General features: G+C 33.6%; 1 protein-coding gene across 1 annotated transcript in view; it reads left to right on the top strand.

Moving 5' to 3' along the window:
* Positions 1-1,085: 1,085 nt before the first annotated feature.
* Positions 1,086-12,566, top strand: part of LOC108365535 (angiotensin-converting enzyme-like) — a 92,620-nt gene continuing 81,139 nt past the window's right edge. Inside the window, exons 1-5 of the mRNA XM_017619585.1 lie at positions 1,086-1,239; positions 1,297-1,537; positions 1,595-2,322; positions 2,380-2,483; positions 3,967-4,065. Coding sequence (XP_017475074.1) covers positions 1,186-1,239; positions 1,297-1,537; positions 1,595-2,322; positions 2,380-2,483; positions 3,967-4,065 — 1,226 coding nt within the window. The 5' untranslated portion in view covers positions 1,086-1,185. The remainder of the gene's footprint in view (positions 1,240-1,296; positions 1,538-1,594; positions 2,323-2,379; positions 2,484-3,966; positions 4,066-12,566) is intronic.

Here is a 12,566-nt window from a genome sequence, read left to right as displayed (position 1 = left end):
TGACTTTATCAGGAAAAGAACAGCAGAACTGCTAATTAAATCAAGGATAGAAGTATTTAGAATTGTAGCGACTATCCCCGGTCATTCCAGTATTTCGTTTCCTGTGCGAATGACAAGGTCTGGTTTATTTAAGACATAAATCTGTCGGGAAACGCACAATGGAGCAGTTAGCGGATTTATCTAGTGCTACAATAGGCGGCATATACAAATACATAAGCGGTTCTAAATGGTTTGACTAAACTGCAGGAATGTTCTGACAGGGAGGATTCGATAGAATAAAATATCATTGTCCAAGAGAAGTGCACCAAAATGGCGCTTTTATGCGCTAATTGATTTCTGAGCGACAATTTAGGTAGCACTACAACCAACCAACCAGCCAACAAGGTGGTCGATGCTCAGAAAATGAAAAACTGTTCCATAAATGAATCGCCCTTTCCTCTGGCTTACAATTAACAATTATGGTTCCCACTGAAACGATTTTCCATACCAACACGCAGACGCTCCCCTCATTCTCAAAACTTTTGCTCTCGTTTTGTTCTACAGCAGGACATTCCCCAGACCTTAGTTCCTTTTTGATCCTCCTTGAAAACGTTCTCGATAATTTCGTTCTCATTTCGCTATCGCTGGAAATGTTTTGTTCTCACTCAAACTGCTCTCAATATTATTGTTCGCCAGTGTGGTTCTTTTGCGGGCACGTTCTTGATATTACATTTTGTTCTCGTGCAGAACTAAAGCAAAACTGGAACGTGTCCTTTCGCGTCTGGAAAACTTAAGTCGAAGTTTCTTCGATGAAATATCCCCGAGTAAGTTTGAACCTTAATATCTACTAATATTAAAAATAATATCTAGTGAAAAGGCTGCTGATGGGTCCATGTCCAATTTGATAATTTTTTTTAAATCTGCAATGAGCGGTAAATATCTCCCAGTGAGCTTTTGCTGATGTCTAACCCAAGGCAATCCCTAAAATAATAGGAAAAAGTCTCAGAATATAGGTGTTTTTCTTTTATTAAAAACTTCGTTATTTTAATTACAGTTTTAATTTTACGAAAATATTAAAATTTAATATTTTATATACTCCAGCTCAATGCCCAACAAAATTATGTTGACTTTCTGCGCTTGGTCGCCGAGCAGTCAAAGACCGTAAATAAGGAACTTATACTCGATCGACGACTATATCGGCAGCTCATGCTACAGTCTGAAGCTGGACCCAATGCGCTACCCATAGAAACATTGGATCGGGTAAGTTAAAAGAAGCATAAAATTTCGATTAACACTCATCTCTACTTCTTCTCCCAGTACAATCGCCTGATCAATGAAATGCTGTACATTTATAATGAAGCCACAATTTGTGCTTATCAACAACCGTTCGTCTGCAACCTGCGCTACATACCCGATCTCAAGGAGATTATGTCTAAAAGTCGCGACTGGGATGAGTTGCAGCACACCTGGGTGGAGTATCATCGCAAAGCCGGACGTGAAATGCGCGATGGTTATGAACAGCTGGTGGATGTAATGAACGAGGTTGCCTATGTGAATAGTAAGTGGCGTAATTTCTCAACAAAATTCGTTGATTTAATACATATACCTCTGATAGATGTCACCAACGGCGGCGAGTTTTGGTATCTCCCTTATGAGTCAGCCAACTTTCGACAGGACGTTGAGATTGTTTGGGAACAAATACGACCACTGTACGAGGGTCTACATTCGTATGTGCGTCGTAAATTGCGCGACTATTATGGCCCGAATCGCATCAATCGCATTGCACCCATACCCTCGCATATACTCGGCAATATGTATGCGCAGTCGTGGTCGAACATCTTGGACATTGTCATACCGTATCCTGGACGCAAATTGGTCGATATAACGCCACGCATGATCGAACAAGGCTATACGCCATTGCTTATGTTTCAATTAGCTGAGGAATTCTTCACTTCGATTAATATGTCGGCCGTGGGTCCTGAATTCTATCGCAATTCTGTCTTGGAACAACCCTTGGATGGACGACGTGTATTTTGTGAGCCCTCAGCATGGGATTTCTGTAATCGTCATGATTTTCGTGTTAAAGTTTGTTCGGAAATTAGTCAGAAGGGCCTGCTGAGTGCGCATCACGAGATGGCGCATATACAGTACTTTTTACAGTATAGGCATTTGCCGAAAGTTTTTCGAAACGGTGCAAATCCAGCTTTTCATCAAGCGATCGGCGATGCTGTAACATTGTCCATATCGACATCAAAACATTTTCAAACGATCGGGCTGCTGCAACGCTCGGTCGATGAGTCCAGCTATGACATAAACTACCTCATCACGATGGCTTTGGATAAGGTAAAAGAGACTGTTTTTGGGCTGAATGAAAATATTGATACAATTTGGGATTTTTAGGTTGCTTTTCTGCCTTTTGCCTTGGCCTTGGACAACTGGCGATACGATGTATTTAGTGGGAATACCAACAAGCACACGATGAATTGCCACTTCTGGAATCTCAGGTTAGTCTTCATTTTACAGGGTGCAGCAAAAATTGCGTTCTTCTTCTTCTTATTTGGCGCTGTAACCGCCTAAGCGATTTTGGCCGAGTCCAAAACAGCACGCCAGTCATTTCTCTTCTGTGCTAACTGACGCCAATTGAAAATGCCAAGTGAAGCCAAGTCCTTCTCCACCTGGTCTTTCCAACGCAGAGGAGGCCTTCCTCTTCCTCTGTTACCAGCANTTTTGCTTTTTTGGGGCAGCAAAAATTGCGTTAGAAAGTTTAAAAAAATGTTGATGGGAAAAATTTTTAATTTTGGTAGAGAAGACACTACGATAAGCGCACCTTGAACCGAAAGTTTAATCAACTGTTTTTAGATAAAAAGATTCCGAAATTTTTAGTTCTGTAACAATCGGTAACTATTTAAGTAATGAAAAATAATAAGAGCACATATATTGACAGGAATATCGGTAAATATATCAGTAAATATATCGAGAAAAAGGCTAGGAGTTCGATAAAGATATAGAGATATTAAAATAATGAGANAAGTTTAATCAACTGTTTTTAGATAAAAAGATTCCGAAATTTTTAGTTCTGTAACAATCAGTAACTATTTAGGTAACGAAAAATAATAAGAGACAGGAATATCGGTAAATATATCAGTAAATATATCGAGGAAAAAGGCTAGGAGTTCGATAAAGATATAGAGATATTAAAATAATGAGATAGAGATATTAAAAATATACCGTAATTGGATAAATATTTTGATGGGTATGGGTACCGATATCGATAACAATGTATAGATAAATTTATCGATGACAGTATCGATTATGAAACAGAAAATTTATATTTTAATATGTTTAATTCGATCAAATAACCAAGGACCCAAAATAATCTTAATAATAAGATTTTTATACATATTTAGACGACTGCAAAATCTTAATTTTTTATTTTTATTTTTTTTTTTGGTAAAATTTAATCGTTATTTTGTGATTGTTTTTCGTTATAATCGATACTGTGTTTCTATAACCGATTGCCATCTTTTATGCTCTACAAAATTAAATCTGAAAATGACGGTTAAATATGTTCGAAAAAAATAAAAANAAAGGACCCAAAATAATCTTAATAATAAGATTTTTATACATATTTAGACGACTGCAAAATCTTAATTTTTTATTGTTTTTTTGGTAAAATTTAATCGTTATTTTGTGATTGTTTTTCGTTATAATCGATACTGAGTTTCTATAACCGATTGCCATCTTTTATGCTCTGCAAAATTAAATCTGAAAATGACGGTTAAATATGTTCGAAAAAAATAAAAATCAGAAAAAAACCATTATTATTGATTTAAAATATAAAAATCATAAAATAAAGGTTAGAGATTGGAAAAATACAAATCTAATTAATCGGGATTTTAGTTATTAAGATCATAACCGTTACGTTTTGTTGCACTCCGTACTTCTCTCTCGTGAAAAGTTTTCTAAAATTCCCAATCTCTCTTTTAGGGAGCGCTATGGGGGAATTAAACCGCCAGTGCTACGTTCAGAGAAAGACTTTGATTTGGGAGCAAAATATCACATTCCAGCGAATATACCCTACATCAAGTGAGTAATAGAATTAAGATATTTGGGGGAAATATTAATATGTGGATTCACTAAATTTAAAAATTCATCGTAACGAGCGCTAAACCACGAAAAAAAAAATTGTACCACTGAAATTGGCTTTAGTGTTTTTGAAAAGAGTCTCCATGAATTTTTTTATACAAGTTTTTTTACACAGATTTAGGTATCTTCGAAGCTAAGTATAAGTTTTGAATGCTTCAATGGCTTTTCGGTGTCTCGACAAATGTTGGCGTCAAAACTATTTGGATATGTGGACAAAATATGGGCGTGAGGCTAATTAGACGGCGGATGTTCCATGCATCAAGTCAATGTGTTTACTAATAATAATTGCTTGATTCGATCTAGGAGGAGAACTTTCGTCTTCATGCTTTTCGAGTTTATAAAGTAGGGTTTCTAACTTCCGTTTGTATACCCCACACACTTGTCTGTTCAGTATTTCTCGAAAGACAGAGCAGCCATTTAAGTCGAAGAAAACGTACAGAATTAGTTTTGAATAGTTTTTTCTCGAATAAGTTTTGCTGGATTTGACTCTTCGAAGCCCCGTGCAGCTAATTGCTGTTTTCTTTCGGTATTCGTCACTCTCGTATAATTTAAAAGTTTNATATTTCTCGAAAGACAGAGCAGCCATTTAAGTCGAAGAAAACGTACAGAATTAGTTTTGAATTGTTTTTTCTCGAATAAGTTTTGCTGGATTTGACTCTTCGAAGCCCCGTGCAGCTAATTGCTGTTTTCTTTCGGTATTCGTCACTCTCGTATAATTTAAAAGTTTCTTTGCATCACATGAATTGAGCAAGTTTTCTTGAGCCGTGAGCACTTGCATTTCCCGTTCAAGTGCCCAAGCAATATGGTATTGAAGATTCTTATGACAACGCCTGAGGTGACCTCCCAACATAAGTATGTATATCCCACTGTGAATCACGTACGCATCCTGCATTATAAGTTTCCGCACTGTATCGAAGATTATTTGAAAAATTTTAGCCTTAAAACGTTTATTTAGGCGAAAAAGTCCCGAAATTACCCATTTTTTTTCATTGGCACTTGAAAAAATCATAATTGTTTTTTTTTTTTTTTTTAATAACTTTGGGAAGTTTTCAAATAGAATATTCATATTAGAGGCAATGAAAGTTATCTGTGAAGTTTGCAGAGAGTGCAACCGAATTAAAAATAAGTAATTTTTAGCAAAAAAAAACCGACTTAAAAAAATGTATATATATCTATATATATTTTATGATCCAATGATCGGACCTAAACCAGATTAGTATGGGACCACCTCTGAGACACTCCCTTTCCGATGCGAAAACAATTTGACGTGGTCCAAAGTTATGCGGTAACATACATAAACAAAAAAAATAAAAAAATAATAAAAGAAAAACAAAATATTCCAACGAACTGATAACCTCCTCCTTTTTTGGAAGTCGGTTAAAAAAATAGCAGAAATATGCAGAATATCTGTCGCAGCTATTTTGTAATTTTTGAAATTTAACGATTATTTGATTTTAAAAGTTTAAGAAAATTGAAAATTTCAACATTGAACAGTGTTTAAGCCGCCGCTTAAACCTTATTCAGCGGGCGTGAGCGCATCCTTTGGCGGCAGTGGAGTCGAAGCGACTCCGAAAATTATTACCGAGCGCCCACGGCCGCCTACCATCCTCGCAAAAATTACCACCGAAGGCAGTTCAGCTACTACAGTCGGACAACGCGCCCTTTTAAACTAATTCGTGGAATTACAGGCATATATATATATATATCTCTGCTGTTAGACTTAAAGTTTAAATAAAAAACCAAAAACACCTGTTGTGAATTTTAAAATACTAGCAAACGTTTTCCTTTAAGCGGAAACTAAAGTGTTTAGTGAGGTGAGTGCGAAAGGCGACCACTGGAAATAATCCAACAGTGAAAATGTTTTTCTTGTTAAACCTAGAGTAATAAAACTAGTGTGCCACCAAATGAAAAAATAAAAATAAGATACATTGATCACACCGTACGACAGTAAATTTTACAAAAAAAAAAAAAAAAAGAATTTACCCGCGAAACTATGGTTACAGGATATTTTTTAAAAGAACTTTGAAATTTAAAAAATATGATTTTTTCAAAAAAAAAATTTAAAAAATTCAGTGCAATGTAGTTCAATAATAAGGGTATCATATGAAAGAAAAAAAATCTGTATATATAACAGAATACATTTTTTGGTCCATAAGGACGAATGGGCATGAAAAATGTTTTTTTTTACAAATTTTGTCCTTAAATATCCTTCAAAATTTGCAATATTTATTTTCGAAAAATTATTGTTTGAGGCCTAATGTACATGCCACCTCATCATCGGATTTCCTCCTGCAATATTTATTAGCTTCCTTTTTAAGTTCAATACCAATTCGTCCTTGTAAACCAAACAAATTTATTGTTTTTAAATTCTACAGAATTTTCTCTCNATCATATGAAAGAAAAAAAATCTGTATATATAACAGAATACATTTTTTGGTCCATAAGGACTAATGGGCATGAAAAATGTTTTTTTTACAAATTTTGTCCTTAAATATCCTTCTAAATTTGCAATATTTATTTTCGAAAAATTATTGTTTGAGGCCTAATATACATGCCACCTCATCATCGGATTTCCTCCTGCAATATTTATTAGCTTCCTTTTTAAGTTCAATACCGATTCGTCGTTGTAAACCAAACAAATTTATTGTTTTTAAATTCTACAGAATTTTCTCTCTCATCTGGTGCCTATATTGTTATTCTACATTGCATTTATTTTTTAAAATAGATTTTTGAATTAACATATTATTAAAATTTCAAAGTCCTTTAAAAAAAAAAAAAAATCCTGACTTCAGAGTGAAAAACTAAGAACACAGCTGTTCTACATTTGGTTTCGTGAGTATATCGATTCTTTCGTGTGTTTTCCAATTTTTTTGTTTTTGTCGCACGGTGTTATAAGATGACGAAGATTTGCGAAACAAAAATTACAATTTTACAATTTTTACTGGAACACACGAAATTTATTCTGAAATTCTCATATACATACATACATGAAAGTCATGAAGAAATTAATATGTATATAATATATATACTCTAGAAAAATATTGCACGCCAATATTTATGTATATACTTGTAAAAAATATGACTTTTAAGTTAAGGCCTGCGAGTAAGTGTGTTAGCTGACTGTGTATGGTGCTAGGGGATATACATATACATACGTTACGTACACAACTAGGGGAATATGAAAACGAGTTTTCGTTTTAACTTTTTTTCGTACATATATCTTTTTTAAGTTTTCATTTCGTACATATATCTTTTTTAAGTTTTCATTTAAATACAATTTTGCAATGTAATGTTCTTCTTTATGCAAAACTGAAGGTAATGCATTGTTTAAGATAAGTGTGCCACCATGTGTAGGTCAGTAGTTGTACAGTAGCATTTTTCAACTGTAGCACTCTTCCCTTAGCCTTGAAATGTAATTTCGTCTGCCATGCATGCCACCTTACACTTTCGATTTTCATTATTACGTCTTTACATCTCTACTTTCTGCAAGCTTTTGTAGAGCAAACTGCAATTTATTTCCTCCTACATTGGGTTTCAAATACACTTATTTACACATACATACATATGCACATTCCACGCTGTTGCGGTTGAAATTGAAAGTGGGAAATGCTAGCTGCTGTGAAATTGTAGCCATTTCTATTTTGACTTTCTTTACTTTGCTCTGTTTTAACTTGACACAATTACTTATTACACAGCAGAGCTGTCTTAGATGTGTGTTTACTTACCAGAGTTAACGGTATACACAATGTGTGACTATTGTTAGCATTTTCTACAATGCCATGCTTTGTTTTTAATTGCCTCTTTCCACTTATAATTCCTTTTTAGCGCATTTATTTCAATATTTGTATATGTATTCGCAAGTATGTACATATGTATTTATTGTTATTTACTTGTTTACGTTTTTTGTTGACTTTGGTCACTTTGTGTAGCCAGTGCTGCCAAAGTCCGCGCTCTCTCTGACCCAGTAAACTGCTTTTCATACGGCACCCGCCAGCAGCTGCAATGTTAAAGCAAGTAAATATGTTTATGCTTCTCTGAGTCGATCATTCGTGCTCTGATGCATTCAACGACGACGACATTGGATTGGATAAGCAGATAAACTACGAGTAGTATGTTTGTTTGAGTGCTGAAGCGCAGGGTGTGGTAGCAGTTGGAAAATATGATGTGAATGAATTTGTGGGTGCAATGAGGTGGAAAGTATGTGTGCTTTAAATACTTGTTGGGCCATATTTTAGCAGTATTGACTGATGTCACTGACTGATGTAATTTGTTGCATGAATATGTATTTAAATTAATTCATTGTTATTGTTAGTGCGTTTTGTCTAATAATCACATTGGAGAATTTTCGTTCAATAACACAGTTTTAGAGGTTTGTCTTCATCTGCCTTTTGTAAGCCTGAATAAGTTGTCCGGTGGATGCCATTGCTGATTTCCAAAAAAAAAAAATTTTTTTTTGTGTACAAAAATCAACATTTCATTAATACCTGTAGTTCAAACTTTAGCTAAAATTTAAAATCATAAAATTGCAAGAAAAGCTTTTGTATGTATGTATTTTAACCAGGGACCGAACATAACAGTTATTGATAAAAACTGTCATGGAAAAATTCACTATGAAGGAAATGTTCTACAACTAAGTGAAACATACCAATCGATTTCGTTTTGCACCGAGACTCAAATTTGAAAATAAATTTTTATTTGCAATTTTTATGCAAAATTTAAAAATATAACAATTATATTTGATTTTTATATTATAAATCCAAAATAACAATTATTTTTGATTTTTATATTATATGGCTTAGATAACAGTAATTAAAGAGTTTTATTTATAAAAGTCATCAATAAAAATCAGTCAGTGATTTTTACTTTTAGAAGTCATTAATATAAATCAGTGATCGACTTTTGCTTTTTAAATCAATCGTATAAAAGTCATTAACATTTTTTCGCAGTTAAGAAGGTATTGGAAAACAAAAGTTTACTACGACTTATTCAAATGACTTTTATAAGTATGATTGAAAAAATAAAGATCAGTGACTGATTTTTATTTATGACTTCGATAACTGTTATTTAAGACATATAAGTTAAAAATCAAAAATAACTGTTATTTGCGGATTATTTAAATAAAAATCAAGAATAATTGTTATTTTCGTTTTATAAAATAAAAGTCAGAAATAACGGTTATTTAAAGAGTAATTAAATAAAAGTCAAAAAATAATTGTTAAAGAGTGATTTTTTTAATAAAAATTATAACTGTTACGGTCCCTGATTTTAACTTAAGTTCTCATAACTGCTACATTTAAATTCGGTGTAGATAAGCAGGATCTTATTGTATTTACATAAGATCATACTTTGACGTCTTTTTTCCTGACATTTCTTAATATTGATGCTTGTTGAAAGAATATTTATTTTGGAAATTGTCTTAAAAAGTATGCAAAACTTTCTATGAATAAATGAACTGCTAAACTACTAATCCGGTTGAAAACTGAGGTTAACAGAAATTACAGAAAATTTATTAGGCTTTGCTAATACAAAAAGAAACTAAAGACTATTTAACTATTTATTTCCAAAGAAACTTGCAACTAAGTAAGATTTAAAATACCGAAAAAAAACTTTTATACTTTCTCACATTCTGATTTCGTATTCGAATTAAACGGAGAATTTTACATTAGAATTCATATGTAAATTTCTCAGGTCGGACTAGTTTTTAAATTCTCTAGACTCGAGTTATTTTTCTATTGTAAACTATTTAATATTCACTAATTTGTTTAATAAAGCCGAGTTATTTCGATGACCTCTATAAACGTAGCCATGCCCAATTTTTTTAATTGAAATTTCCAATTGTTCAGACTTGTTTTTGAAAAACAGCCTTTGTATCATTTGCAATAAGCCAGTAGGAACTAATTATCATTTACTAAAAGAAAAGTAAAGTTTCTTCTCTGTGCCACCGTGATCACTTTTTTTCTGCTATATTAAGCAATTCAAATATATTTTAACTTAATATTTTATATAGTGAACCCGCATGGCGTTAAAACGCCCAACATTTTAAAATAACTATAGTCAGCTTTCTAAAAAGGTGGCAACCCTCTTCAAAAATTATTTTAAGCTAAAATCTACTTAAATTACCTTTGTCTGACATTGTGATACATATTTTAGTTAACTGTTTTATTCAGTTGAATTTGAATTTTTAAACATGTGGCAACCCTTTTAATATGGTTCGGGAATAAAGCCTTGTCAAACCCATTTCGATTGATACCAACAGTTTAGTAACTCATATAACTTATTAAATAATTTGAATTTAACTTTTTAAACGGGTGGCAACCCTCTTTAAACACCTCAAACATATTCTTAGTGTTGAAACTAAAGATTTCTCAACACTCTGTTGTTTAGCATAATTGATTGAAAATAAATTAACTAAATTCGACTTTTCAAAGAGGTGGCAACCCTCTTCAAAATATTTACAAACTACTACGTCCTTAAACGTTTTCGTCTGGTGCCCATATCTATTTTTATTACTTAATTGCCTTAATTAAAATTGGATTTGATTTTTCTAAAAGATGGCAACCCTCCTACAGTTTAATTATGAAACAAAGCTGTTCAAAACAATTTCGACTGACACCCATTTTGTAATAATTGGTTTAACTTTTTAAATAACGGAACGGCGAAGATATTTTGTCCTGGACAAAAAATTCCTTCGCGTATTATATATGTAGATACCTTTAAAAAACATTTTTCTTTACATTTGACAATTCTCCTCTTCTTCGCAAAAAAAAATCAATANTCTTTTCTTTACATTTGACAATTCTCCTCTTCTTCGCAAAAAAAAATCAATAAAATTAGGTTGGACACCGAAAAGTTATCGGTTTAATCTGAGTAGGCATGGGTAACACTGCGCTGCACGGCGCAATTGCGTTAACACCGTAGCCGGAGTTACAATCCAGATGCGGAAGTCGCTAAAGTTTTTCAATATGTGACAACAAATTTCCATCTCCGATAGGTCTTTTGATGTACTCGGGAGTTTAAATTATAGATACCAACTACCATTTTTACGACGTCAGCTTATACATCGTTCAGTTTGCTGCAATGCCCCTATTACCTTTAACGCTAAAAAGTTGTATAGTCAAGTCTNGTCTTTTGATGTACTCGGGAGTTTAAATTATAGATACCAACTGCCATTTTTACGGCGTCAGCTTATACATCGTTCAGTTTGCTGCAATGCCCCTATTACCTTTAACGCTAAAAAGTTGTATAGTCAAGTCTTGGTGATGGGTCTGAAATGAAGGTATGGCATTAACCGAATCCTTAAGTATTAAATTTTAGATCTATTAAGTAAGGGTAAACCCCAAAACCATGCCGCAGTCCAAGCAGCTTTGTCTGACTAGGCGGCCTCTAGCCTTTTCTTCAGCTAGTTAGCGGATGCAATTTTCTGCAGTGCCTCCAGTAAATTCANCAGCCAAAAGGCTTCAGCTAGTTAGCGGATGCAATTTTCTGCAGTGCCTCCAGTAAATTCANACGCTAAAAAGTTGTATAGTCAAGTCTTGGTGATGGGTCTGAAATGAAGGTATGGCATTAACCGAATCCTTAAGTATTAAATTTTAGATCTATTAAGTAAGGGTAAACCCCAAAACCATGCCGCAGTCCAAGCAGCTTTGTCTGACTAGGCGGCCTCCAGCCAAAAGGCTTCAGCTAGTTAGCGGATGCAATTTTCTGCAGTGCCTCCAGTAAATTCAATCAACTACCTTTGATGGTAGACTCGAACGTTGCCCGACGAAAATTCAGCACCAGAAAAAAGTATTCAATGGAATGCCAGGCTTTCAATAAAAGGAATTTCCTGCCCAAGATCAAGCCAAGACATTGAACCAGACAAATATATCTATCTACTTGTGCCAACGAGGCATGTAGAACGTAGGAGATTTTTTTTTATATTTCTCAAAAGAACGAGCTACTATATTTTGCTTACTTTAGTTATGTTAGGTTAGATTAAGGAGGCACATTTGTACCATAAGCGAACGGTAACTGCTAAGCGAAAGCGAAAAACTGTTAATAAGAATAAATTCTCGCAGGCGGCAGATGTCGGCTCTGGAAAACTCCCCCTCAAGTCAAAGAATAATATTTCACTAATGTGGGTCTAGAAAAAAGGCTCTTTAGAAGAAAGTATGCGTAATAAAGTTTCAAAATACGAATTATTAAAATCATATATTAAATTTTTCGCTTTATTTATAAAACATTTTGATAATTTTGAACACATTAAATTTTTCTTCGTTAACATCGTTAACTGAAAAATTTATATCTTTGTGGATATTCATAGATGCTAGACCGTTGAGCCTTTCTTGACATGTTGTATTTCTCAAGTAGGTTTTAATTCTTTTCAGGCATGAAAAGCTTCGTTCAGGTGTGGCTATTGAAACGGGCAAAAGTGCCAATATACGTAAGATCTTAAAAACATT

The sequence above is a fragment of the Rhagoletis zephyria genome, unplaced genomic scaffold, assembly GCF_001687245.7.
Source record: "Rhagoletis zephyria isolate East Lansing unplaced genomic scaffold, Rhagoletis_zephyria_1.1 Rzeph_scaffold_01903, whole genome shotgun sequence".
Taxonomy (NCBI): Eukaryota; Metazoa; Arthropoda; class Insecta; order Diptera; family Tephritidae; genus Rhagoletis; species Rhagoletis zephyria.
Note: the sequence above shows the minus strand (reverse complement) of the source record. Positions and strands in the feature narration are given on the sequence as shown.